Source organism: Alternaria alternata (genome assembly GCF_001642055.1).
Source record: "Alternaria alternata strain SRC1lrK2f unplaced genomic scaffold CC77scaffold_13, whole genome shotgun sequence".
Classification (NCBI taxonomy): Eukaryota; Fungi; Ascomycota; class Dothideomycetes; order Pleosporales; family Pleosporaceae; genus Alternaria; species Alternaria alternata.
This window is the reverse complement of record NW_017306202.1, coordinates 558,713-580,858: the sequence shown is the minus strand read 5'-3', so window position 1 is coordinate 580,858 and position 22,146 is coordinate 558,713. Positions and strand designations below refer to the sequence as shown.

Here is a 22,146-nt window from a genome sequence, read left to right as displayed (position 1 = left end):
TACAATCTCTGCTTCCATCAGCCGTGATGCGTCCCTACTTCTTCCTTTCAAACACAAAAAGTGCCTCGTCTTTGCCCGCAAAACTCGGCAACGGCATCCTCAATGTCAGCTCAAATGCCTTGAGATTCTTCTCTACCCACTCATCCACAATCACATCCTGAAACCCAGTAAATCCATTCCCATTCTGCGTTCCCGCAACTACTATCCTGTCACCCTGGAAAGCTTTGAGTAATGGACCTGTGAAACCACCTGTAGCCTGGGGATAGACGAGTAACAGAACACAACCTTGGCCACCATCGTGTTTCTTCAGATACTCCTTGCCATCTGTGATGATAGTGTCTTTGATCCAGGAGACGCGGTACTCGCTGATCTGGTTATCGATGGCACGTACATCGAGTGGCTTGGAGGTACCGATGTGAGCGATCGGGAAGTTGCGTAACATGTAAGTCCAATACCCGTTTCCACTGCCAATGTCCAAGATCGGGAGCACATCTTCTTTGGCCGGTTTCGCTGGCTGAGCCAGTTTGGCTAGGACATGCAGGGCGGCATATGAGGGCACTACGCAGCCAAAGTGATGGTAGAAAATTGGCAGAATGTGATGAGATATACGGGTGTATGTAGTCGATGGTAAAGGACCAGCCCACTCCAGTTCCTCACACGAGTACTTCCAGAGATCCAGATAAGGGTTCTTGTGTTGTCGAGCTGGTTTCTTGGGATCTCTTTTTGAAGGAATCAGATTGGTGGACTTGTTGAAGAGCCGGTCGTTTAGGTGACTTCCTATGCTTTTGCGGAGGGTGTCGGCTTTTGCCGATTTGGCGAAGTTGTTGAGCGCTGTGGGGAGGTTGTTTTGGGGAGAGAAGAGGGATGTGTAAGCTTGGATTTCTTCTAGGGAGGGATGAGGTGGTTCGATAGGTTTTCCACCATTGCCATGATACCATCCATGCAATCCATGGCTTCTTTTCGCTTCGATAGCTCTCTGTGTGGCATGCAGTGTGGTCTCTGCTTGTGCCCGATAGACGTATTTGTCTGTAGGCGGGATGCCGAATGACTCCCCTATACATTGCGCGAGAACCTTCCCACTGCAAGATGGAGAGTACTTTTCTTCGGACCAATCTTCAAAGAACGCATCTGGGTCAAAGTTCTGCAAAGCCATGATGGTAGATGCCCGTCCGGAATCGACGTTCGCACTTGCCCGGCACGAAAACGGGTAAGATTAGTATCCTGCTACACTAGTTCTTTCTCGTACCTGCACGTCAACTCTAAAAGGCAGTAAATAAGCAATACCCAAATCGCAATGACTTGCAGCAAGTGCTCTCTGGTCGGACATGTTCCGCGGCGCCTGTTCGGCAAGCGTCCAATGAGATCCAGCTGATGAAGAATTGGGGCGATTTCGTCATCCATCAATAATCAGCTTAGCGTCTTCCCCCTTCCCCACATCTCTTCTATTAGCAGCATTACAGCGCCTTAGTCACTCATTGCAAATGCTATGCGCGAAGCAAATGGAGCTTCGACATGATGCGCATGATGCGCATGATGCGCGAACTAATCGCCCATTTACTGACAGCTATAAAGAGCCCCAGACACGTTCGATGCCAGAAAATCCCCTTTCGTGATGTCAGACACAACAACTCAACATCGCTCTACCACAGCAGATACATCTTACTCAACTACTACAAAGGCACTTACAGTCATCGTAGCACTTTTTGCAATCACCCTGGCGTTCTCAAGCACCTTCCGTAGTATCTTTTTTCCTATTTCTACCAAACCTACCGTACGCGCCATGTCGACCGCGACTTCAATGAACGTCACCAAGCGCCCTTGGTCACAACGCGGACATGCCGATCACGATTGGCTATACACATACCACACGTTCTCGTTCGCGTCGTACTACGATCCCAGACATGAGAGCTTTGGTCCGCTCAGGGTTATCAACGAGGACAGGGTGAAGGCAGGCACTGGTTTCGGTATGTAAACGGCGTCTCTATCACTAAATTATACCCATGATCATTACTGACAAATGTTTCAGGAACTCACAGTCACGCCGAATTCCTCATCTTCAGTTACATCGTCAACGGCGTCCTCGAACACAAAGACAGCATGGGCAATCTCGAGAACCTGAAGCGTGGCGAAGTCCAGTTCACCTCCGCCGGCACAGGCATCCGCCATTCCGAATACAACCGTAACCGCGACTCTGAAGTCCACTTCCTCCAAATTTGGGCTAAGCCAAACAAGAGAGGCTTAAAGCCACACTACGAGACGAAGAAGTTCACCGATGAGGAGAAGACTGACAAGCTGGTCCGGATAATGGAATACACAGATCGCCTAGACCAGAACAAGGGCGCCATCGGGCTACAAGCTGACCTCAGCATGGACGCGTCGATTCTTTCTCCGGGCAAGAAGGTCGTACACGAAGTCGTTGCTGAGGGGCCGAGGAAGCTTTACGCACATCTTGTTATGGGCGGGCGGTCGCAGCCCAAGCAGGGCGGAGCACAGATCAAGATTGGAGAGACAGTATTGGGAGAAGGCGATGGCGCGTACATCGATGGAGTCAAAGGACCAAACAAGATCGAGATTGAGAGTGTGGGCGACAAGCCCGCTGAGTTCATTTTCTTCGATATGGGACCTGAGGATGCGTAGACGGGCATCTGTTTTAATTCTTACAGCTGACTTGTTCATCGTGTAGTAATTGTAAATACAATACCATTTCTAGCGCAGTATTTCATGCTGTCCATCCGAAATATTCTTCATCCGTCATCTCTCTGGCTGGAGGATACCCAAATATCTTGATCTTCAGCTTCCTCTGACAATCATCCAGCACCCAATTGTTCCGCCAACTGAATACTTCCTGTCTAATCACAGTCGCCAACGGGACTGTAGGTACTTTGGCGACGCTACAGGTCACCATAACCATGTACAGTCCAAGCTTAAGGCTGCGTTGAGGCTTGAATATCATGGTATTTTAGTGCAGACTGCAAAACCTGCTCCAGTAGGAATGATGCGAGAGGGTTTCCGCAGATAGAGCTTCCGATGATGGAGCAGATCAGACTACATAGCATACACCCACTCGTTTGATGCCTCATTCCCTTACGAGCACCCCTCAAGCAACGCCTATACTCAAAATGTAGAGGCAATCTCTCCACCAGCCATCCAGTTCCCAGGCGAACGCTAGAATCCATTTCTACAGCGCACGATGCAAACGCAGCCGCTTGCTGGTCTTCCGCCTCCAGCTCATCGCCAGCATGCAACAAACAGATCCATCAATCAAGCCTACTGAACTGGATTTCTCTCGCTTTCCTCTCTGGTGACACCCCAGGTGTGGTCGCCATCAGCCCAGCCCCTGCTATGGATGTTGGATTGCTGGATACCAGTGCACATAAGATTGCTTTCTTCATCGTCGCAACGCGCTACTGATACCATCCGACACGAGCTCTGGCGATGCCATGCTTCTTCCCGTGAAGATTCTATACTCTAGCTGCGAATGGCCCACAAGAGCAACGAGAGGCAGATTCCGACTACGATTCTGATAACGAAGAAGGGAAAGCACAAGGAAGTGTGGGGTGTTTGACGGCTGGGATTGTGGATTATGCCAGCTACTCTTGTTAGTAAGGTGCTTGAGTTTGGCTTTCTTCGAACGTTGACTATGACTAGTGCAAAGCTGATACGACGGGATTGTGAACTACTACATAAACTACGTGCAGTAAGCTATTCGCGACTTCAGGAGAAGTAGCCTAAGCGCATACCCAACAGCCTCATACTCTTCTCGCCCATATTTCGTTCAAAATGTCTTGCTTCTTGGCACGTCTGACTGTTTCGTAAGAGGGGGCTCCAGACTCGGACTCTAAGCCAATATGGAATTCTTCGAGAGCTCTCCTCCGACCTGCAGCACTCGTGCCGTCCCGTGAATCCGGCGCACGAGAGTGAGAGCGATCTTCGGAGCCCGGAGATAAGTCGCTGTTGTTGCTTTGGACACTATATATAGAGCTCGTAGGATATACAGGTCCAGGCACTGTAAGAGCTTTCGGTTCAGGACGAAGTGGTGGTTCAGCACCCTCTTGGGTAGATTCAGACCCAGTTCTTGTATCCAGGATTTGCAGACCTTGCTCTTCGTCTCTCTTGTGAGCTGTGTGGAGGTGCAAGAACAACCGGAGAGTGACTATAATTTGGACGATCAGGACTACGAGTGTGATCAGGCAGATTACCACTATGCTTTCGACCTCCATCTCGTGAGCGTTACAAGCTTGAACTCAGACATACTGATGGGGTTATAACGTTGGGTAACAAGCGTATTGTCGTGGATACACGTACAAATTACGCACTGTTATGGTGCTGTTGACAGCGGAACAGCAAACGCAAAACAAGGTTTTGAGATGAGAAATCATTTTGAATTGAGAGAACGATTTTGTGATGAGATCCGATGTTCAGCTCACAGAAATATCCGTCGTGGCCAGCGCGATATCATCACCCACGCGGTCTTCGGTCAAATTTCCTGATCCCCATCGCTTTCGCTTACGATTCGTTATTTCGACCTTCTCCGCACATCGTATCATATCCAATACTAGTTCCTTTACTTCTACGCGTAATACTGCACCCCAGGATGTGCATTCTCTGCCGTCTGCGTTGGTCTTGGTTTCGTCGTCCTGAAATCGTAATATAAGTCTGATTGGGGATCTCTTCTCTTAGGTCCACCGTGGTGGTTGCGCGTTCTGATTCTTAGACGTCGAAGCCACTCCTTGAAGAGTATCCAGCGCCAGATCAGGGGTACCGGGTCATCTGCCATGGTTGGTAGTATCTCTTTTGTTATTGGGCTCAATAGTGCGAAGTTGGCTTTGTAAAGCGGTGCAAAAGGTGGAAAGTAGCGAAACTTGCGAAAGCTAGCGCAAGTGTGAGAGATTGTGACACCAGTAAGAGCAGAAGTGAAGCCAATGGCATATGTCATGGGCTGTGACGAGCAACAATGTACGTATGTGAACCTTCGCACAACTTGTTTTGTTGTTCAGTACTATCCTTGAGCACAATCCCGGCCAACCGAAAAGGAAGACAGAAGAGTCTGGAACAAGCTTTACATTCTAGGTGTGCGAGTAGCTTGCTGCACACCAATCATCCGCTACACCTACTTTACGCTAGGCACACGATTTTCCCCATGCTCACGATCATAACTCGGAGCTGCTCGTCAACTCAGTAAAACCGATCGCCGTGTCGTGCAAACTTTCCGGTACCATGTAGGTTTTCGTATTCTTGGAATAGACATGATCAGCTACGGACTGGCATGGGCTTCTTCACAGCTATAAATATAAGGTAAAATATGAGCGGGGTGGCGAGACAAATGCCAAACAGCATAAAGATCTCGTAGAACTGGTCCATCATAAGCGTGGGCGCAGGTGCAGGTGAGCTCGACAGAACACTGCTTAGGCACTGGATGGTTGGTACGATGTTTAAATTGCTACAAAGAGAGCAGAAGAGCGAAGGATACGTTAGAGAGGCAACTGAAAATGACAGAACACCTTGACCATCTCTCTTCATGTTGTTACACTCAATGCAAGCATGTCATCCTCCCGGTGTTCCCAGAACTTCTACCAAATCATTCCTTCACATCAGATTCTTTCTTTCTGGGATCCATATCTCCTCCGGGCCAGTGATAGGCAACCACATAACTGTATCTCCCCTTCTTCTTAACCTCAACAGATTGATCACACAATCCCCCTTGTTCGGTACCATACCGCGGCAATACCGAGACTTCGCTACTTCTTCTGGTCAATGCTTGTGCTGGCCTTTGTATACCTGCATCATTGCCACTTAGCTGCAGTCTTGTTCGCTGTTGCACTAATTCAACGAGTTCGTGCTCTCGATTTCTCTCATGCTGTCGCTTCAGTATCCCCCCTATAACATTGTAGATGATCCGGAGGAGGATAAGACTAGCGATGATGATGACTATGACCCAAAGCGCGCTAGCTTTTGCCCAGGAAAAGTCTTTGGCTGAAGCTGAGTAGGAACTACTTTCGGATGTCATGGCTTCGAATGGATGGTAGACAGAATGACTGGAATGATAAATGACGTACGGGAAACAAGGAAAGCCAAATAGAGTCCTCAATGAACTGTGATTTGTTTGAACATAGCCGTGCCGCAGCAAGCTACACCGCTGGCGAGATGCCGTGCTGGCAATCGCAACAACGCGTGATCATCATCACTGCCAACATCTCGTACGTCACAATCTTTAGGCAAAGCCGGCGCCACGAAGCCTTTCATCAAATTCATAGAAACACAGCCACGCTTCGTGCCCACCATTCCGGACTATTGCGCTTTCTTTTCAGCTTCTGGTTAATCTTCATCATGATAATCATTTATACTCGATCCTTGGGGTCTGTCATCTCACACATCCGGATCTGCAAACGGATCAGGGAAACCCATCTGAATTAGAACGCCATTTAGGTAGATCGACAGAGCCATGAAACCTGCGATGAGCCATATGATATTCTCCTGAATCATGTTTGTAAAAAGCGGCTAGCATCAAACAAGATAACAGATATGTAATGAGAGAAGCTGGAATGGCTAGAAGAGTCGAGAGGTATGCCGTAAGGAGCCTAACAGCTTTGGAATGATATTTCAACCTTGTATATAGCAAGGAAGTGTAGATGTGTGTTTGCTACTATGTGCGGTGTGCTGGAAGGTTATTGATATAGCAAGTATGTTTTCATCATACATCAGCCAGTTCATCACGGTGCTGTTAAGCAAACCGCGAGCGAACGACTTCAGATGCGTGATTGAACACCGCCATGTTTGGCAATATGCTCTCTACACGGTTCCCACCCCTGCTTCTATGTTCTCCATTCTCTGTTCTTGAGAAATGTTGTTTCCAATGCTGTAATCATGTGTCCGACAATTACGGCATCTAGAAGAGTAGCCACGACCTGGATTGGCAGTACGCTCTGGAATGTGACTTTATTCTGATTGTAAGAATACAGAATTGGAGAATCCGTGCCCAGGTCAATACGAAAACTATTGTCTCTACTAATGGTACAACAATACAGGCCATTCGTGACCATCAAAATCTGTCAAGCCGAGATGCCAAAATCCTAACGCGTCGCAAGGAAGAGATAAGGATATTCTGGCTCTAATGTGCATGAAGCAGGTTTCATCCCGTATTATTCTTCAGGAAGGCATTCCAATCGGTCTTCGCTCCTTGTACGTCAACCCCTGTCACACCGTCTCCTTCGGTCCAGCCTTGCCACTTCTCCAGACCAAAAAGATGGCGCATGGTAGGCCGACCATGGGGGCAAGACCAGGGTTTGTCCATACTGCCCATGTGTCGAACAATCTCTCTCATCCGGGGCGGCTGAAGAGTCTTACCAATCATCACGGAACTCCTGCAGGCGCGGCTTGCTAGTAGCTTCCTGACTTTGGAAGGGCGTGGTATGTGCCGCGATGTGGAAGTAGAGGATGACGGTGGGTTCTCTAGAATGAGTGCTAAGAGCTCCTCTAAATCCGTGGGTGTAAATGTTACTTCCTTCGACATGGGCAGCGAGACTAGCTGCACATGATGATCCGCTTCATTCTCGTCTATGGTTTCCAAATCGACGACGAACCCGTTAGCTGTTAGCGAGTGCTTATTCTCGCGAATGATCTCTCTTTCCACAGCAGTGAGTTCGAGAGGATGTGGATGTACGAGTTTCTGTGGCACCAGCGTTGTCGTCGCAGACAGACGCTCGAAATTGTATTTCTCGTCGCTCGCATGCTGGTCGATAATAAACACATCTGATGTTGGCGATGTAGAAGTAGGTGGTCGCACGGCGATGATGAAGCCTAGATTAAACTGACCAATAATGCGCATCTCATTGAAGTCAGCCTTGGTTACTGTAAGACTAAGTCGTTCTTCGGGGTCTTCTTGATTCAGCTGGGTACTTGTTGGAAGCGCAGCCACCTCATCGGTTCCTGGCATAGAGGCATCGATAGACGCTTGTATGTTCTGTATATGCCGAGCAATAGCATCAACATCCGTCTCGACAACGCGCTCAAGATTGATGGTCCAGTACTTCTTCTGACTGACTTTGAATAATTTGTTGGCCCGCTTCAAGTTCATGTCAGTGGGTCGGGAAGCGGCTTCTTCGGCTTCAGCGATGAGCTGCGCAATCTTCGTTTCTTCTCTTTGCTTCTTCTCGGAGTCCTCGATGTAGTCGTCATCTGTGTTTTCCGCTTCTGCTTGAGCCTCGGCTTCGGCCTCTGATGTTGATTCCGCTACTTGATCTTGTTCCGAAACAATTTCTAAGTCGGGCGCTGGGGTGCTGGGAGAGACTGTGATGTCATCAGTTTGGGGCTTTTCAAATCCTCGAGATGGCAAGCGCTTGGTTGGAGGTGGAGAGCGTATAGGTGCATCAGACATGTTACTGTCCTGAGTGACTTCATTGCCATCCTCTTCTTCTTCTCTGTCCTCCTCTTCATCTTGATCGTCCTCGTCGCTACTTTCTGCTTGGGTACCCGGTGCCGCAAAGCCACCTAGACCGTTCTTGAATAGACTCCTCTTCGGTGTCTGATCCAATGGCTTGCCAGAAAGAGAGAACTTTGGCGTGTGTATCCTAGCTCGTTTGGAGGCTATCGATTGACTTCTGGTGCCGATTGTAGAAACAGTCGTCGTGTCGCCCACAGTTATCGTGGCTTGTTGGATCGGGGTACGCATGGGACGCATGCGGTCAAATGCATTTTGAATTGTACTCTGTGACCACGACTTTTGCGGCGTTTGTACGATAGCCGGAATTGGCTGTTGTTCATTCTCTCCATCCTCGACAGGTTGTGAATGCTTGCTGCTGGGCTCGGGCTGACGAGGACTCTGAGACGCTATACGGGCGTTGAAATCTTGAACAATCTTCGGAGGTTGAGAAAGTCGGACAGGCACGTCGGTCATCTCTTCCGGTTCGAACAATGGCGACTGTGACCTTGCAAGTGGTGGATGGACAGAGTCTTCATGCTCAGGTGTAGTGCTACGTTGAGACATGCGAGAATTCGACACACGATCTCCAGTCACCTTGCTGTCCTCAGGCGTGCTGGTTCTCCTGGACCTAACCGCTGGACGAATTTTTCGGTCTTCAGGGTCCCGATCAGCGGATCGCTCGATGAGACTTGCTTTCACAAAGCCTGGAAGATCGCTTGTTCTGGGCGTTTCTGTAACAGAACTCATGTCAGGTCTCCTTGGGGTCTCCAGGCGAGACTCAACAGCATCTTCCGATTCGCTTCGGTCACCCTCCATTACTGAGGTAGTGCTCTCACGAAATTGCATGGTCGGTGGCTTGAAGGTAGACGTGGGCGTTTTCTGGCCTAGGAGTTGAGCTTGAGGGACACTTTGATCATGACCCTCAAATAGTTCCAAAAGAGCCTCTTTGAGGTTCTCTAACAGCGCGGTCTGATCATGGAGCATGATGGTCCGTTTGTCTGGGCTCACATTGACGTCGTAGGCGTTGGTATCCAGCTGAATATCTGCGAAGACAAAAGGTGATTGTGTGATGTTGTAGGACTTGTAGACCTCATTGAATGCCTTCGCAACCTGTGGCAGATTGCAAGGCCGTGAGTTCACAAAGAACATTTGTCTGTCCGGCGTTTGGCGGCCCTCGCCCACAACTGGGCGGGAGATGTGGCCCACTATCTTGACAGTTCGTGAGCCCGAATCCTCTTGCGTGCTCCAGTTCCTTGCGCTTTGTGTGGCACCAGGCCGACTTGAAGGGTCCATAACGAACTGGAGACTAAGAGGGATCAGGGCGGCAACCGTCTTTGCGCCGTAGACGTTGGAGATGTTGTCGCGCGTGCTCGCATTAGCGTTCGTGGAGAAAGCTACTGTCTTCTTTCTTGGACCATGTCAGTACAGCAGAAGAATGGTGGAAATGAGTATCCGTACTCACCCTTTCGGTATCTGATTGCTTACAGAGAACTTGACGCCTACGCTTATACAAGCATATGCGTTGAGCAGCTGCAGCACTTTATTGTACTCCCTTTTGACGTTCTTCTCGAGCTCCTTCCGCCGTACAGGCAAATTGTAGAATAGTGTCTCCACCACCACCGTTGTACCCTGCTTAGCCGCTACCACAGACGTCCCCTTCAGCTTGCCTGACTGCTCAAAGTCTAGCCGTGTGCCTTTCGGGCCGTCGGAAGGTCGAGTAGTGATGATGTGGAAGTTGGAGAGTGCACATAACGACGACAAAGCCTCACCACGGAAGCCGAATGTCTGGAGCGACTCGAGGTCATCGTAGCTAGCGAGTTTGGACGTATAGTGCTTGAGGGCGATGGTGTCGTAGTCGTCAGGTGCAATGCCAGAACCATTATCTTGAACTTCTATGGCATCAAGCCCGTGGTTCTTGAAGCGCACCTCTGTGTCCCACGTCAGTCATCTCACATCAACCAGGAATCGTGCAGCGAAGACATACCAATCGATGTGGCGCCTGCATCGATGCTATTCTCGACGAGTTCTTTGCATACCGATTCCAGCCCAACAATGACCTGACCTGATTGGATCTGATGCACAGAGCGGCCCTCGATGGCCTTGATAGTGGCCATGTCAACCCATGCCGATGTTGAGATGGGTGAACACGAAAGGCGTGACTACGCGACGCGTTTACGACTGGCCAATGGGCGGGGTGCGCTAGAATGTGGGGTTGCAGTGGACTCTCCACAGCATTTGTGATCCCAAGCTCACTGGCTCTTAATATTATCGCGTGAATATAGCGAAATGAATGGCCTGAATGATCTCAGGCTTTTACAAGCGCCTTTGCGTCACATGACGGCGCAGTCGCAATCCCAGCATGAGAAGTGAGTCCACCAAGTGTACCTATTTCTGTGCCGTTGCGCACACATGTCCAGCGCGAGCAACAATAGTCGAAAAACCCCATGTATAACCTGCACACATACTTGAGTGGCTGACGTTATAGTAGAATTGCAAAGTTGCAGCGTGAGCTTCGAGAAGCTACAAAGGAAGTGCGCTCCGCCGATCTCATCTACCGGAAACATGTACTCTACTATGCAAGGAAGGACTGCCTGCAACTTGCGACCATGATGCATCAGAAACTTCCCGTTGAGCTGCGTGAACTGATTTACGAACTCCTCTGCGTCGAACCTGACCGTCCCATAGCTGTGGGCCCGTACTACCATTTCCGTAAATACGATCGGCCATTGCACGACCCTCGATATAGGTTCGTCCCGACTAGTCGTCACCCATACGTCGTGTCCACCTGGCCGCTACCAAGAACTGACCCAGCCTATGCACCCCATATTGGCGTTAGTGCGAATGTCGATGTTGAGATTGGAGAGGTATCTGACCAGCAGACTGGCTCGTCCCAGCCTATCGACAGTAATGATACACGGATGACTTCGGGCCTTACTGAACGTGTCATGGAGACGATATCATCAACTCCAGCCGACCAACTCAGACTCAATCACGAAGACGAGGATACTATACTTCCTGATGGCCGGATCAAAGAAGTGCATACCCACAAGCCACCGAGTGATATGGCACTTCCATACAGCCATTTCCTGGACCCTAGATACATGGGCCCAGAAATCGCATTTGAGATACAGAAGATGTATTATGCGCGAAACACCTTCTCCGTCTGCAGCGTCGAGCAGGGAATACTATACTTCTTAGAGCGCGATTCTGGCTACAATATGGTGGGTTGTAACGATGATGGCACCCCTAAGGAAGTACCAAAGGACCTCCAGCTACCACTACCGGTTTACCCCAGAGAACATATCCAAAATCTCCAGGTTCGCGTCAAGTTCGAACAGTTCCACTCAGACATGCCAAAAGACGATATGACCGATTACGACAAGTATGCATACGAACAGCGTTTCCTACGCTTTACTGAAGCCAACTTGCGAGGTTTGAGAGTCTTCTTAGAGCATCGCCATGAGCACGGAATCAATGTTGAATTCATCATTCTCACTGAGTTCCCGATTGCCGGTGATGTGAGGACCGGGCTCGCCGCTCAATGCAATTATGTCAACTTTTTGGAGTGCATCAGAAACCCAGTCTACACAATGATGCACGATTGTGACCACATCTCCGTCAAGATTACGCACTACGACGAGGGCATTTCGGCCTTCCCGCGCGATATCACTGGAATATTCGGGTTGACAAAGGAACAATGGGAGCACGTAAGTATGACCCATTACTTCAACCTTCCCTACAACATATGCCACCTGCCTCAAGGCTGTCTCTTCAATCGTAAATTAACCGAATTGCAGGAAAAGAGTGTTCACGGGTATTTTGCTGAGGAGATGAGGAGATTCCACGTTGCGATTCCGGGCATTATAGAACACAAAGCGCTCCGGGGTTATCCCGTTAGTGAACTAATTCCTTTTCTTCGTCAGCGATGGGGCATGGATTCGTGGTTAGCTACCAGGGCGACGCACCCTGTCAGTGACGGGAGATATTGGCCTGAATTTTTCAAGGCAACCTCGCAAGAATAAATGATTGAGTATAGAAGCGCACAGATGCGCTGGTGTTGCAATCTTCTCCATTGTATCGGAACTGTCGTTGTTTGAAGAATATTACTACACCAATCCAGGCTGGATGCAGCCTTGTTACTATGTAGCAGAGATGTTGCACCGACATCCACTACTGCGGTTCTAGCGACCTTGATCTCGTTATTCTGTGTATGCGTGGGGTCTACCACCGTATCATGCGATGATATACTCATCAAGTGGCGTGGCTGACATGCGATCTACGAACTGGAGTTCCACAAACAGTGCTGACAATGCTCACAGTGCGGACGAAAGCGCCGATTGGCCGTGTGCCTGAAAAGCTGGGCAGGCACCAAATGGGGCGGTCCCTAGATCTCGAGATCTGAGACATAGAATGGATTTCTAACACAGATCACGACTTAGGCTTAGTTTCCGACAACGTTTCCCGTCGACATGCATGGCTCGTATGACCGTATCGGCCGACCAACAATGCCGTCCAGTATACGACAGCATCATCCATGCGAGACCGGTTGTCGCGCGCCCGGATGCGCTAAATCCGAATCGCCGTGCAACGCCAGGCCTATAACGCACTAGATTCCGAAAGTTGATGTGATTGACATGGCTCCTTTTGCAGTGGCCACCGCTTGCGCCAAGCCCTGCAATTAAACAATTGGAGACCCTCTTTGGGCCTTGTTCTCGCGTGGGAATTTAATACGGCTTCGATTGACTCTTCGTGGTTTCCCTACGTCTTCCCCTCCGCGATCTTCGCGCTTTCTTCTGTACATTTCACGGCGCGGCGCGATCCTAATTCTTCAACATGGCGGTCAACGCGAGTTTCGTCTCGCCCACGGCGGATGCAAAAGTTGCGCACGTCATCCAGCAATTCGACACCAGCGGCCTCCTTTCCTCTGTCTTCACCGGTTTCAATGTGTGGAAGCTCCTCCTGACGCTCATCATAACGGCTGTGGCGTACGACCAGTGTACGCACCACATCCATCACGTTTGCGCCGGACCCTGCTGACCCTGCTACAGTCAAGTACATCTGGAACAAGGGCTCAATCGTCGGTCCATCATGGAAAATACCTTTCATCGGCCCATTCTTGGAGTCCGTTAACCCCGACTTCAAGAAGTACCACGAGAAATGGTCCTCCGGTCCTCTGAGCTGTGTATCCGTCTTTCACAAGTACGTAACTCGTGCGTCCGCTCTGAGATTGTCCATACTGACCGCTCTTCAGGTTCGTTGTCATTGCCTCGACCCGCGACATGGCTCGTAAGATCTTCAACTCGCCTACCTTTGTCAAGCCCTGCGTTGTCGATGTCGCCTACAAACTCCTTCGTCCCGAGAACTGGGTCTTCCTGGATGGTCGTGCCCACGTCGACTATCGCAAGGGTCTCAACAGCTTGTTTACTCGCCAGGCGCTCGAACAGTATCTCCCAGGCCAAGAAGAGATCTACAACACATACTTCAAGCGCTTCGTGGAGCTTTCACAAGTCGAGAACAAGGGCAAGCACATTCCCTGGATGCAAGAGTTCCGCCTCATGATCACGGCTCTGAGTTGCCGTACCTTTGTCGGCCACTACTGCTCCGATGAGGCTGTCAAGAAGATCGCCGACGACTACTATCTGATTACCGCTGCACTCGAACTTGTCAACTTCCCCATCATTATCCCTTTCACCAAGACTTGGTACGGAAAGAAGTGCGCCGACATGGTTCTGGACGAGTTCTCAAAGTGTGCCGCAAAGAGCAAGGTCCGTATGGCCGCCGGTGGCAAGAAGGAGTGCATTCTCGATTTCTGGGTAGACAACATGATCCAATCCGAGAAGTACCGTAAGAGGATTGAGGCTGGCGAGAAGGTCGATGACGCTGAGAAGCCCGCGACCGTCATCCGCTGGTTCAGTGACATTGAGATCTCTATGACCATCTTCACCTTCCTCTTCGCTTCCCAGGACGCTACTTCTTCTGCCGCTACCTGGCTCTTCCAAATCATGGCTGACCGCCCGGAATACCTTGACAAAATCCGTGAGGAGAATATCAAGGCCAGGAACGGCGACGTTCACGCGACGCTTTCGCTTGATGCCATCGAGAAGCTGCAATGGACCCGTGCTGTCGTCAAGGAGACCCTCCGCTACCGTCCTCCAGTCATCATGGTTCCTTACCTTGCTAAGAAGGATTTCCCTGTAACACCCGAATACACCGTCCCCAAGGGTTCCATGGTCATTCCTACCACATACATGGCGCTGCACGATGCTGAAGCATACCCCAACCCTGACTCGTTCGAGCCCGAGCGATGGATCACTGGTAACGCTGATCAACAAACCAAGAACTGGCTCGTTTTCGGTACAGGCCCTCACTACTGCCTTGGTCAGACATACGCGCAAGCCAACCTCATGTTGATGATTGGCAAGGCTAGTATGCTGCTTGACTGGGACCACCAGGTTACCGACCAAAGTGAGGTGATCAAGGTGTTCGCTACTATTTTCCCTATGGTAAGTCTGGACACATGGCATAGTACGAGGAATTGTTGCTAACCAACCATAGGATGACTGCCTCCTCACATTCAAGGACCGAACTACAGCATAATAATTCACGCTTCATTCTACGTGATGCGCACTTTGAGCGATCTTTTCTTGCATTTGCAGCCGTAGATTTCGGTGTTCAAAATTTGGTTCGTCCAAGACAGAGTTGCATTTGTGCTCTGGTCTTGCATCTTTAGACTATAATGATTACGGCCCTTGGCGCTTCTTGAGAAGTGGCCCGTTGGCTTCATGAGTACAGTGTAAGCTGGGATGAATTAATAATGGGACGAGAGGATGGGCTTGGGAGGGAATGGTTCATATAGGACACTGATAATTGCACGAAGAACGTATAATAGCAACGAAGTCTTGTTGTGTCTTGTCATGAAATTGTGCCTTACAAGTTCCGCGCGTGTTCACCAGCCTCGCGGCCAGGGACGAAAGCTATGACCAGGAACTTTTGGTCTACTCCACATGCCGATAGTCTGCAACCTTCCACCGCCAGCTTGCCAACAACAACTCGAGCTTCGTCCGGCCCTAGACAGTCGTCGTGGATCGCAAATAATTCCTAGGATTTCTCGAGCGACTTTGCGACCGGGACGAGGATACATTCCAACTGCGCACTGCCACGCATCATTCGACCAACGCCCACACCCGCGGCCACAACGAAGTAATAGTTTCACTGCAGCATCCGCACCCAAGCTCACGTCATGGCGCCCGCCGCCTCTCCATTGGAGCGCGATAATGAGCGTGTTGGACCACACCCATCGTATATCGAAGTTGCGAAGCCCTATATCCTGCAGTCGCGTATGCAGAAATGTCTGTCAGATATACACATGAGCGATGCCAAAGAGGATGCTGTCCGTCTGCAAGGCGTCGCCTGGATAGACCAAGTGCGACGCGCACTCCAACTGCCCATCCGCACCTTTAACACTGCCGTCATCTACTACCACAAGTTCAGGCTGTTGCACGCGGACAATGAGTACAATTGGGCAGATGCGGCAGCCGCAGCACTCTTCACAGCGTGTAAAATCGAGGACACCTTGAAGAAGAGCAGGGAAATCTTATGCGCTCACTGGAACCTCAAGGTTGGCCCTGGCGAGAGCCTAAGTAGCGACGATCCGGTAGGCACCTTTCTTGATAGGAATGGCCATTGCAGGATCAAGGTTAACCTCTCAATAGCGCTTCGAGAACCACTCCAAACTCATCATCGGCCTTGAACGGCTCATGCTCGAAAGCGCCGGCTTCGACTTTCGCAATCGATACCCCCAGAAAGTCATGGTCAAGCTTGCTAGGGCCCTGCGATTCGACGCGAAAGACGAGGCCAAAACAACCTGGAACCTGAGCATCGATTCATACAGGACTTTTGCACCGCTGAAGCAGTCCACACCGACTCTGGCTATTGCGTGTCTAGAGCTTGCCGCACGGCTGCATGGAAAAGACACTACGAAATTCGTGGATGCGGGACCCGTAAGGTACAGCAAGTGGGCTACTAGTCGAGCAGAGATTATGGAGACCCTCCTTGATCTACTCGACCTGTACACCCATCACCGCAGCGCAACCTCGGTCGGACCCTCTTACACACTTGAGCACTTCATCAACATCCGCATTGGACTCAATCAGGAGGCTTCGGCAGCGAATATACCACGTTATTCTCGGTACAAGTCGGAGTCTGTCGCCGATGCCGGAAGCACCACAAACGGCGCCAAGCCTCGCAACGGCATCGACCCGACAAGCCCATTCACACCAGCTACTCCCATCGCACATTCGCCTGCCGCAGATCAAGCGCCAAAATCTGCAATCGGAATTCGCGGTCAGAATGGTACGGTCAGGTTCATGCTGGACGCAGCCCGTGCACACGATGAACGCGCCGAGGTTGAGAAGTTTCACAAGCTCGAGGAAGAAGAGTACGAAGTAGAGGTGCCAATATCGAGTGAATCAAGGACGGATGATAGGGAGAGAGAAAGAGCAAGAGTTGGCAGAGTGCGTTGAGTATAGATATGGAATTCGCGTTTGGATTTTGCTGTTCAATTTTTGCGCTGTCTTATCACGCATGAAAGGAACGAAGCTAAATTTCACTAATAGGATTTTATCAGCGTTGCCAACGACGAGAAAAGCAGCGCGGGCATTGGTCACACAGAAGACTACTGGGATAAATTTCGCAAGCGCTCCAAGGTGGCGTCAGATAGCGAGCCAGCTTCCAGAACGGATGGCAATGTTCACACATCCAGAAGAGCTGTAAAACTCGATAACGTCTCGGATAAAGGCAATGTACAGAGGAGGGCCGATGACCATGTCAATGTCTCATTCGATGATGGGGAGTCAAATGATCGAGGACGTGGTAGAGACTCACGCAAACGACCTCGCCTACAGGATCGAAAGAAACGTGGCGACATATATCGCAGCAAAATTACGCAACACCGGGAATCGAGTTCAGAGCGTCTGCCACCAAGGTTATCGATGTCTTCTCATGGCGAAGCGGATCACGAACGAAACTTCGATTATACTGGTCAATTCACGCCTCTAGACAGGAGCAGGGGCTTTGACGATCGAGGACATAGTGGTCGGCGCGAAGGCAGGATCATACGCCGTGGTAGAAAAAATCACCATCGTGGATCCGACTGCGGTAGTCACGAACCAGGCGACACTGGATTTCCCCCAGACGATCAATATTGCACACCCTCTGCTCTGAAAGAAGCCCACGTTGTTGTACCACGAGGCGAGAATGATGTTTCACGACAGAGCACTGCCATACGCAATAGTTCCAAAAGACGAGAAGAATTACAGGAAACGACAGGTTTCGTCCTTCCGGATCGCATGCCAGTTGTCTCGTCAGCAGGAGAACTATCTTCACTTGCAAAACCCCAAGCAAGTAAAGAACGACTTCCGAAAAGAGACGTCTATAAAGAACAAAGATCCAGTGCAAATAACACACTGTCCGCGAATGACGGACATCAATGGGCAAACATTGGTGACAACTATGGAAACAACAGAGGAAGAGGAAGAGGAAGGGGAAGAGCGAGAGGCGGTAGGGGTGGCAGGTGGAACAACTACCGTGATGGTAGAGGCAGAGGTGGTGGCTCTGGAGCGTGGAACTCGTGGCCTGACCGCTCTCCTCGGTCTCCTCGGTCTCCTTGAGGAAGGACATGGCATGTCTTGAAGCAGTTCTGTCTTTCCTTGTTAGAACGAATTACATAGACAAAGTTAACGCAGTGACTTGCTCTTGTCAACTGAATAGTGATCACATCCGGAATATGCCTTTAAATACGATATTTTCATATCCAGCTCCCATGTGCTCATATGCATATCACAAACCTGCAATACAAAATGACCTGGAATACTAGGCGCAGATGAAAGGTGGTTCTGGAGTGACTGCGGGGATACCGGGGATAAGCGCAACATCACACCAGCCCGCAAAATGGTCGCCTTCAGATTGGATTTCAAAGCGCTCACTAGCAAAGCGTCTGATCTTGATCCAGTTGCCTTCACCAGGAAGCAAGAGTCAAGTTGATATGATTCATAGAGGGCGCCAAATCTCCCAAAATGCTCAGTCAGGTTGGCGTGGTCATCATTCGACTGTGGCGTCGGCAGGAATTCCGTCACCAGGCGTCTTCGTGGAAAAGAAAAGATGTAGCGGTAGTCATTGTAGTGATGCATGATGATTCTTGTGAGTGTTTGTGCTTTTTCAAGGCGTAGACTTGCCAGAAATGCTTAACTGAGGCACATGCAGCCATGCATTCTTCCGCTGCAAGTCCAAATTTGGCAGTCGAAATTACCAGTGACGATATTTCCCCCGATCATGATCCACACTTGTCGCAAGCACCGCCCAATGACATGTATTGGGCCGCTGCATTATAATCCCCAGACAAACAACTGGCAGTACCACAACAGATCAGTGGAGTCATCTCCCTTGGTTCTGGCAAGACAGCAGAAATTAGAGCTGGATGTTGTGCGGAGTGCAGAGGGAAAGGGCGCCGCAGCATAGCCAGTTTGGGCATTAAAGGTTACTTCGCGCCACCAGTGGGCCGAGCTTTAGCGAGAAAGCGCGACTGACCCCACCACTAGCTCTACTAAAAACCTTCGCTCCCCCTCGCAGAACTCTTCTCAACCAGACGCACGCCTGCCTCTACGGCCTATATCAATCTCCGTCTGTCTGACTCTGGTCGACTGCATCGCCAGAGACATCAGCTCAACCCGCGACCTATACACCGAATCCGCGCGCTCAAAGCGGGGTATTCGACATCTCCCCACCACTGAATTTTCGTAAAAGAAGAGCAGTACAACACCGCAAAGATGGTCAAGTAAGTCGCTGCCGACCCTTCCCACCTCGCTCCAGACACGAGCATTCCGTCTCTTGTCTGTGAAATTGGTCGAACAATGGCTAACATGACGACAGCTTCACCGTCGAGGAGGTACGTTCCGCGCACACATCACCCCGCATCACACTTCGATACTGGGAACATTGGAAGGATGGATACTGACTGCGCGGCTAGATCCGTGGTCTCATGGACGACCCTAAGAACATTAGGAACATGTCCGTTATTGCCCACGGTAAGCGCTCTCGTGGGACCCCGCAGTATCTGACAGGAAAGATGGCTAATATACCCCACCACAGTCGATCACGGAAAGTCCACCCTCACCGACTCGCTCGTCCAGCGTGCCGGTATTATCTCGGCCGCCAAGGCTGGTGAGGCTCGTTTCACCGATACCCGAGCTGACGAGCAGGAGCGTGGTGTCACTATCAAGTCGACTGCCATCTCCCTGTACGCCCAGCTCAAGGACGAGGAGGACCTCAAGGACATCCCCGTCCCCACCACCAAGAACGACTTCTTGATCAACTTGATCGACTCGCCCGGTCACGTTGACTTCTCATCTGAGGTCACTGCTGCTCTCCGTGTCACCGATGGTGCGCTCGTTGTCGTTGACACCATTGAGGGTGTCTGTGTCCAGACCGAGACTGTCCTGCGTCAGGCTCTTGGTGAGCGTATCAAGCCCGTTGTCATCATCAACAAGGTCGACCGTGCTCTTCTCGAGCTCCAGCTCTCCAAGGAGGATCTGTACCAGAACTTCTCCCGTGTCATTGAGTCCGTCAACGTCGTCATCGCCACCTACTTCGACAAGACTCTTGGTGACGTCCAGGTCTACCCCGAGAAGGGTACCATCGCCTTCGGTTCCGGTCTTCACGGCTGGGCTTTCACCATCCGTCAGTTCGCCACCCGCTACGCTAAGAAGTTCGGTGTCGACAAGAACAAGATGATGGAGCGTCTCTGGGTAAGCACATCGATCGAGACAGTCTCCAGCAGTTGCTAACAGAACGTAGGGTGACAGCTACTTCAACCCCAAGACCAAGAAGTGGACCAAGGTCGGCACCCACGAGGGTAAGAACCTCGAGCGTGCTTTCAACCAGTTCATCTTGGACCCCATTTTCCGCATCTTCCAGGCTGTTATGAACTTCAAGACCGACGAGATCCCCACTCTTCTCGAGAAGCTTGAGATCAAGCTCACCTCCGATGAGAAGGACCTCGAGGGCAAGCAGCTCCTCAAGGTTGTCATGAGGAAGTTCCTTCCCGCCGCTGACGCTCTCCTCGAGATGATGATTCTCCACCTTCCTTCTCCCGTCACCGCCCAGAAGTACCGTATGGAGACTCTCTACGAGGGTCCCCACGATGACGTTAACGCCATCGGTATCCGGGACTGTGACCACAACGGTCCTCTCATGCTTTACGTCTCCAAGATGGTGCCCACTTCCGACAAGGGTCGTTTCTACGCTTTCGGTCGTGTCTTCTCCGGTACCGTCCGCTCTGGTCTCAAGGTCCGCATTCAGGGACCCAACTACCAGCCCGGAAAGAAGGAGGACCTGTTCATCAAGGCCATCCAGCGTACCATCCTCATGATGGGTCGTTTCGTTGAGCCTATTGACAACGTTCCTGCCGGTAACATTCTTGGTCTTGTCGGTGTTGACCAGTTCTTGCTCAAGTCTGGTACCCTCACCACCAACGAGACTGCCCACAACCTCAAGGTTATGAAGTTCTCCGTTTCCCCCGTCGTGCAGCGTTCCGTCGAGGTCAAGAACGCCCAGGATCTCCCCAAGCTCGTTGAAGGTCTTAAGCGTCTCTCCAAGTCCGACCCTTGCGTCTTGACTTACATCTCTCCATCCGGTGAGCACGTTGTTGCTGGTGCCGGTGAGTTGCACTTGGAGATTTGCTTGAAGGATCTCGAGGAGGACCACGCCGGTGTTCCTCTCCGTATCTCCGACCCCGTCGTCCAGTACCGTGAGACTGTCAACGCCACTTCCAGCATCACCGCGCTGTCCAAGTCGCCCAACAAGCACAACCGTCTCTACCTTACTGCTCAGCCTTTGGACGAGGCCGTCTCCCTGGCCATTGAGGCTGGCAAGATCGCTCCTCGTGACGATATCAAGCAGCGTGCTCGTATCCTTGCTGATGAGCACGGCTGGGATGTCACCGATGCCCGTAAGATTTGGTGCTTCGGTCCCGACACCACCGGTGCCAACTTGCTCGTTGACCAGACCAAGGCCGTCCAGTACCTGAGTGAAATCAAGGACTCCGTCGTCTCTGGTTTCCAGTGGGCCACCAAGGAAGGTCCCATTGCTGAGGAGCCCATGCGCTCTATCCGCTTCAACATCATGGATGTCACTCTCCACGCTGATGCCATTCACCGTGGTGGTGGTCAAATCATCCCCACTGCGCGCCGTGTCCTCTACGCCGCCACCCTCCTTGCCGAGCCCACTCTGCTCGAGCCCGTCTACCTCGTCGAGATCCAGGTTCCCGAGCAAGCCATGGGTGGTATCTACGGTGTCCTTACCCGAAGGAGAGGTCACGTCTTCGAGGAGAACCAGCGTGTTGGTACTCCTCTCTTCAACGTCAAGGCTTACCTTCCCGTCAACGAGTCCTTCGGTTTCACTGCCGATCTCCGTGCCGCCACTGGTGGACAGGCCTTCCCACAACAAGTCTTCGACCATTGGCAACATCTTCAGGGTGGCTCGCCACTTGATGCCACCACCATGGTTGGTAAGATCGTGTTCGACATGCGTAAGCGCAAGGGTATCAAGACTGAGGTGCCCGACGTCTCCAACGTAAGTTCATCCGCAGATCACAACAAATCATCAGATGCTAACAGATTTCGCAGTACTACGACAAGCTATAAGGGAATGCTAGCAAAAGCGTTAGATTTCCT

The 22,146-nt window shown here is 50.9% G+C and overlaps 8 protein-coding genes across 8 annotated transcripts; 5 read left to right on the top strand and 3 right to left on the bottom strand.

Annotated features, from left to right (window-relative positions):
- Positions 1-34: 34 nt before the first annotated feature.
- CC77DRAFT_1062535 (hypothetical protein) lies at positions 35-1,153 on the bottom strand (the record flags this gene model as incomplete). Its single annotated transcript, XM_018528529.1, has 1 exon — positions 35-1,153. The coding sequence occupies one exon, from the start codon at positions 1,151-1,153 to the stop codon at positions 35-37; it is 1,119 nt and encodes a 372-aa protein (XP_018384807.1).
- Positions 1,154-1,780: 627 nt separating this feature from the next.
- On the top strand, positions 1,781-2,637 carry CC77DRAFT_938196 (RmlC-like cupin; the record flags this gene model as incomplete). The annotated part of the gene is made up of 2 exons (XM_018534596.1): positions 1,781-1,964; positions 2,027-2,637. The coding sequence occupies 2 exons, from the start codon at positions 1,781-1,783 to the stop codon at positions 2,635-2,637; spliced, it is 795 nt and encodes a 264-aa protein (XP_018384806.1).
- Positions 2,638-5,495: 2,858 nt separating this feature from the next.
- On the bottom strand, positions 5,496-6,344 carry CC77DRAFT_163584 (hypothetical protein). The gene has a single exon (XM_018530362.1). The coding sequence runs from the start codon at positions 6,005-6,007 to the stop codon at positions 5,579-5,581; it is 429 nt and encodes a 142-aa protein (XP_018384805.1). The 5' UTR covers positions 6,008-6,344; the 3' UTR covers positions 5,496-5,578.
- Positions 6,345-6,795: 451 nt separating this feature from the next.
- On the bottom strand, positions 6,796-10,659 carry CC77DRAFT_1041455 (DNA mismatch repair protein-like protein pms1). The gene is made up of 3 exons (XM_018527241.1): positions 10,404-10,659; positions 9,882-10,347; positions 6,796-9,827 (listed from the first exon to the last, which is right to left on the bottom strand). Exons 1-3 carry the CDS (start codon positions 10,531-10,533, stop codon positions 7,130-7,132), a joined length of 3,294 nt encoding a protein of 1,097 aa, XP_018384804.1. The 5' UTR covers positions 10,534-10,659; the 3' UTR covers positions 6,796-7,129.
- A 20-nt stretch (positions 10,660-10,679) lies between these two features.
- On the top strand, positions 10,680-12,492 carry CC77DRAFT_1041454 (hypothetical protein). Its single transcript, XM_018527240.1, has 3 exons — positions 10,680-10,785; positions 10,908-12,126; positions 12,217-12,492. The coding sequence occupies exons 1-3, from the start codon at positions 10,706-10,708 to the stop codon at positions 12,439-12,441; spliced, it is 1,524 nt and encodes a 507-aa protein (XP_018384803.1). The 5' UTR covers positions 10,680-10,705; the 3' UTR covers positions 12,442-12,492.
- Positions 12,493-13,048: 556 nt separating this feature from the next.
- On the top strand, positions 13,049-15,232 carry CC77DRAFT_991604 (cytochrome P450 61). The gene is made up of 4 exons (XM_018536358.1): positions 13,049-13,415; positions 13,468-13,618; positions 13,671-14,922; positions 14,975-15,232. The coding sequence occupies exons 1-4, from the start codon at positions 13,253-13,255 to the stop codon at positions 15,014-15,016; spliced, it is 1,608 nt and encodes a 535-aa protein (XP_018384802.1). The 5' UTR covers positions 13,049-13,252; the 3' UTR covers positions 15,017-15,232.
- Positions 15,233-15,659: 427 nt separating this feature from the next.
- Positions 15,660-16,941, top strand: CC77DRAFT_938043 (cyclin-like protein; the record flags this gene model as incomplete). The annotated part of the gene is made up of 2 exons (XM_018534587.1): positions 15,660-16,073; positions 16,132-16,941. 2 exons carry the CDS (start codon positions 15,660-15,662, stop codon positions 16,939-16,941), a joined length of 1,224 nt encoding a protein of 407 aa, XP_018384801.1.
- Positions 16,942-19,242: 2,301 nt separating this feature from the next.
- Positions 19,243-22,116, top strand: CC77DRAFT_1062529 (P-loop containing nucleoside triphosphate hydrolase protein; the record flags this gene model as incomplete). The annotated part of the gene is made up of 6 exons (XM_018528528.1): positions 19,243-19,250; positions 19,346-19,361; positions 19,443-19,500; positions 19,565-20,220; positions 20,270-22,045; positions 22,099-22,116. 6 exons carry the CDS (start codon positions 19,243-19,245, stop codon positions 22,114-22,116), a joined length of 2,532 nt encoding a protein of 843 aa, XP_018384800.1.
- Positions 22,117-22,146: the final 30 nt, after the last annotated feature.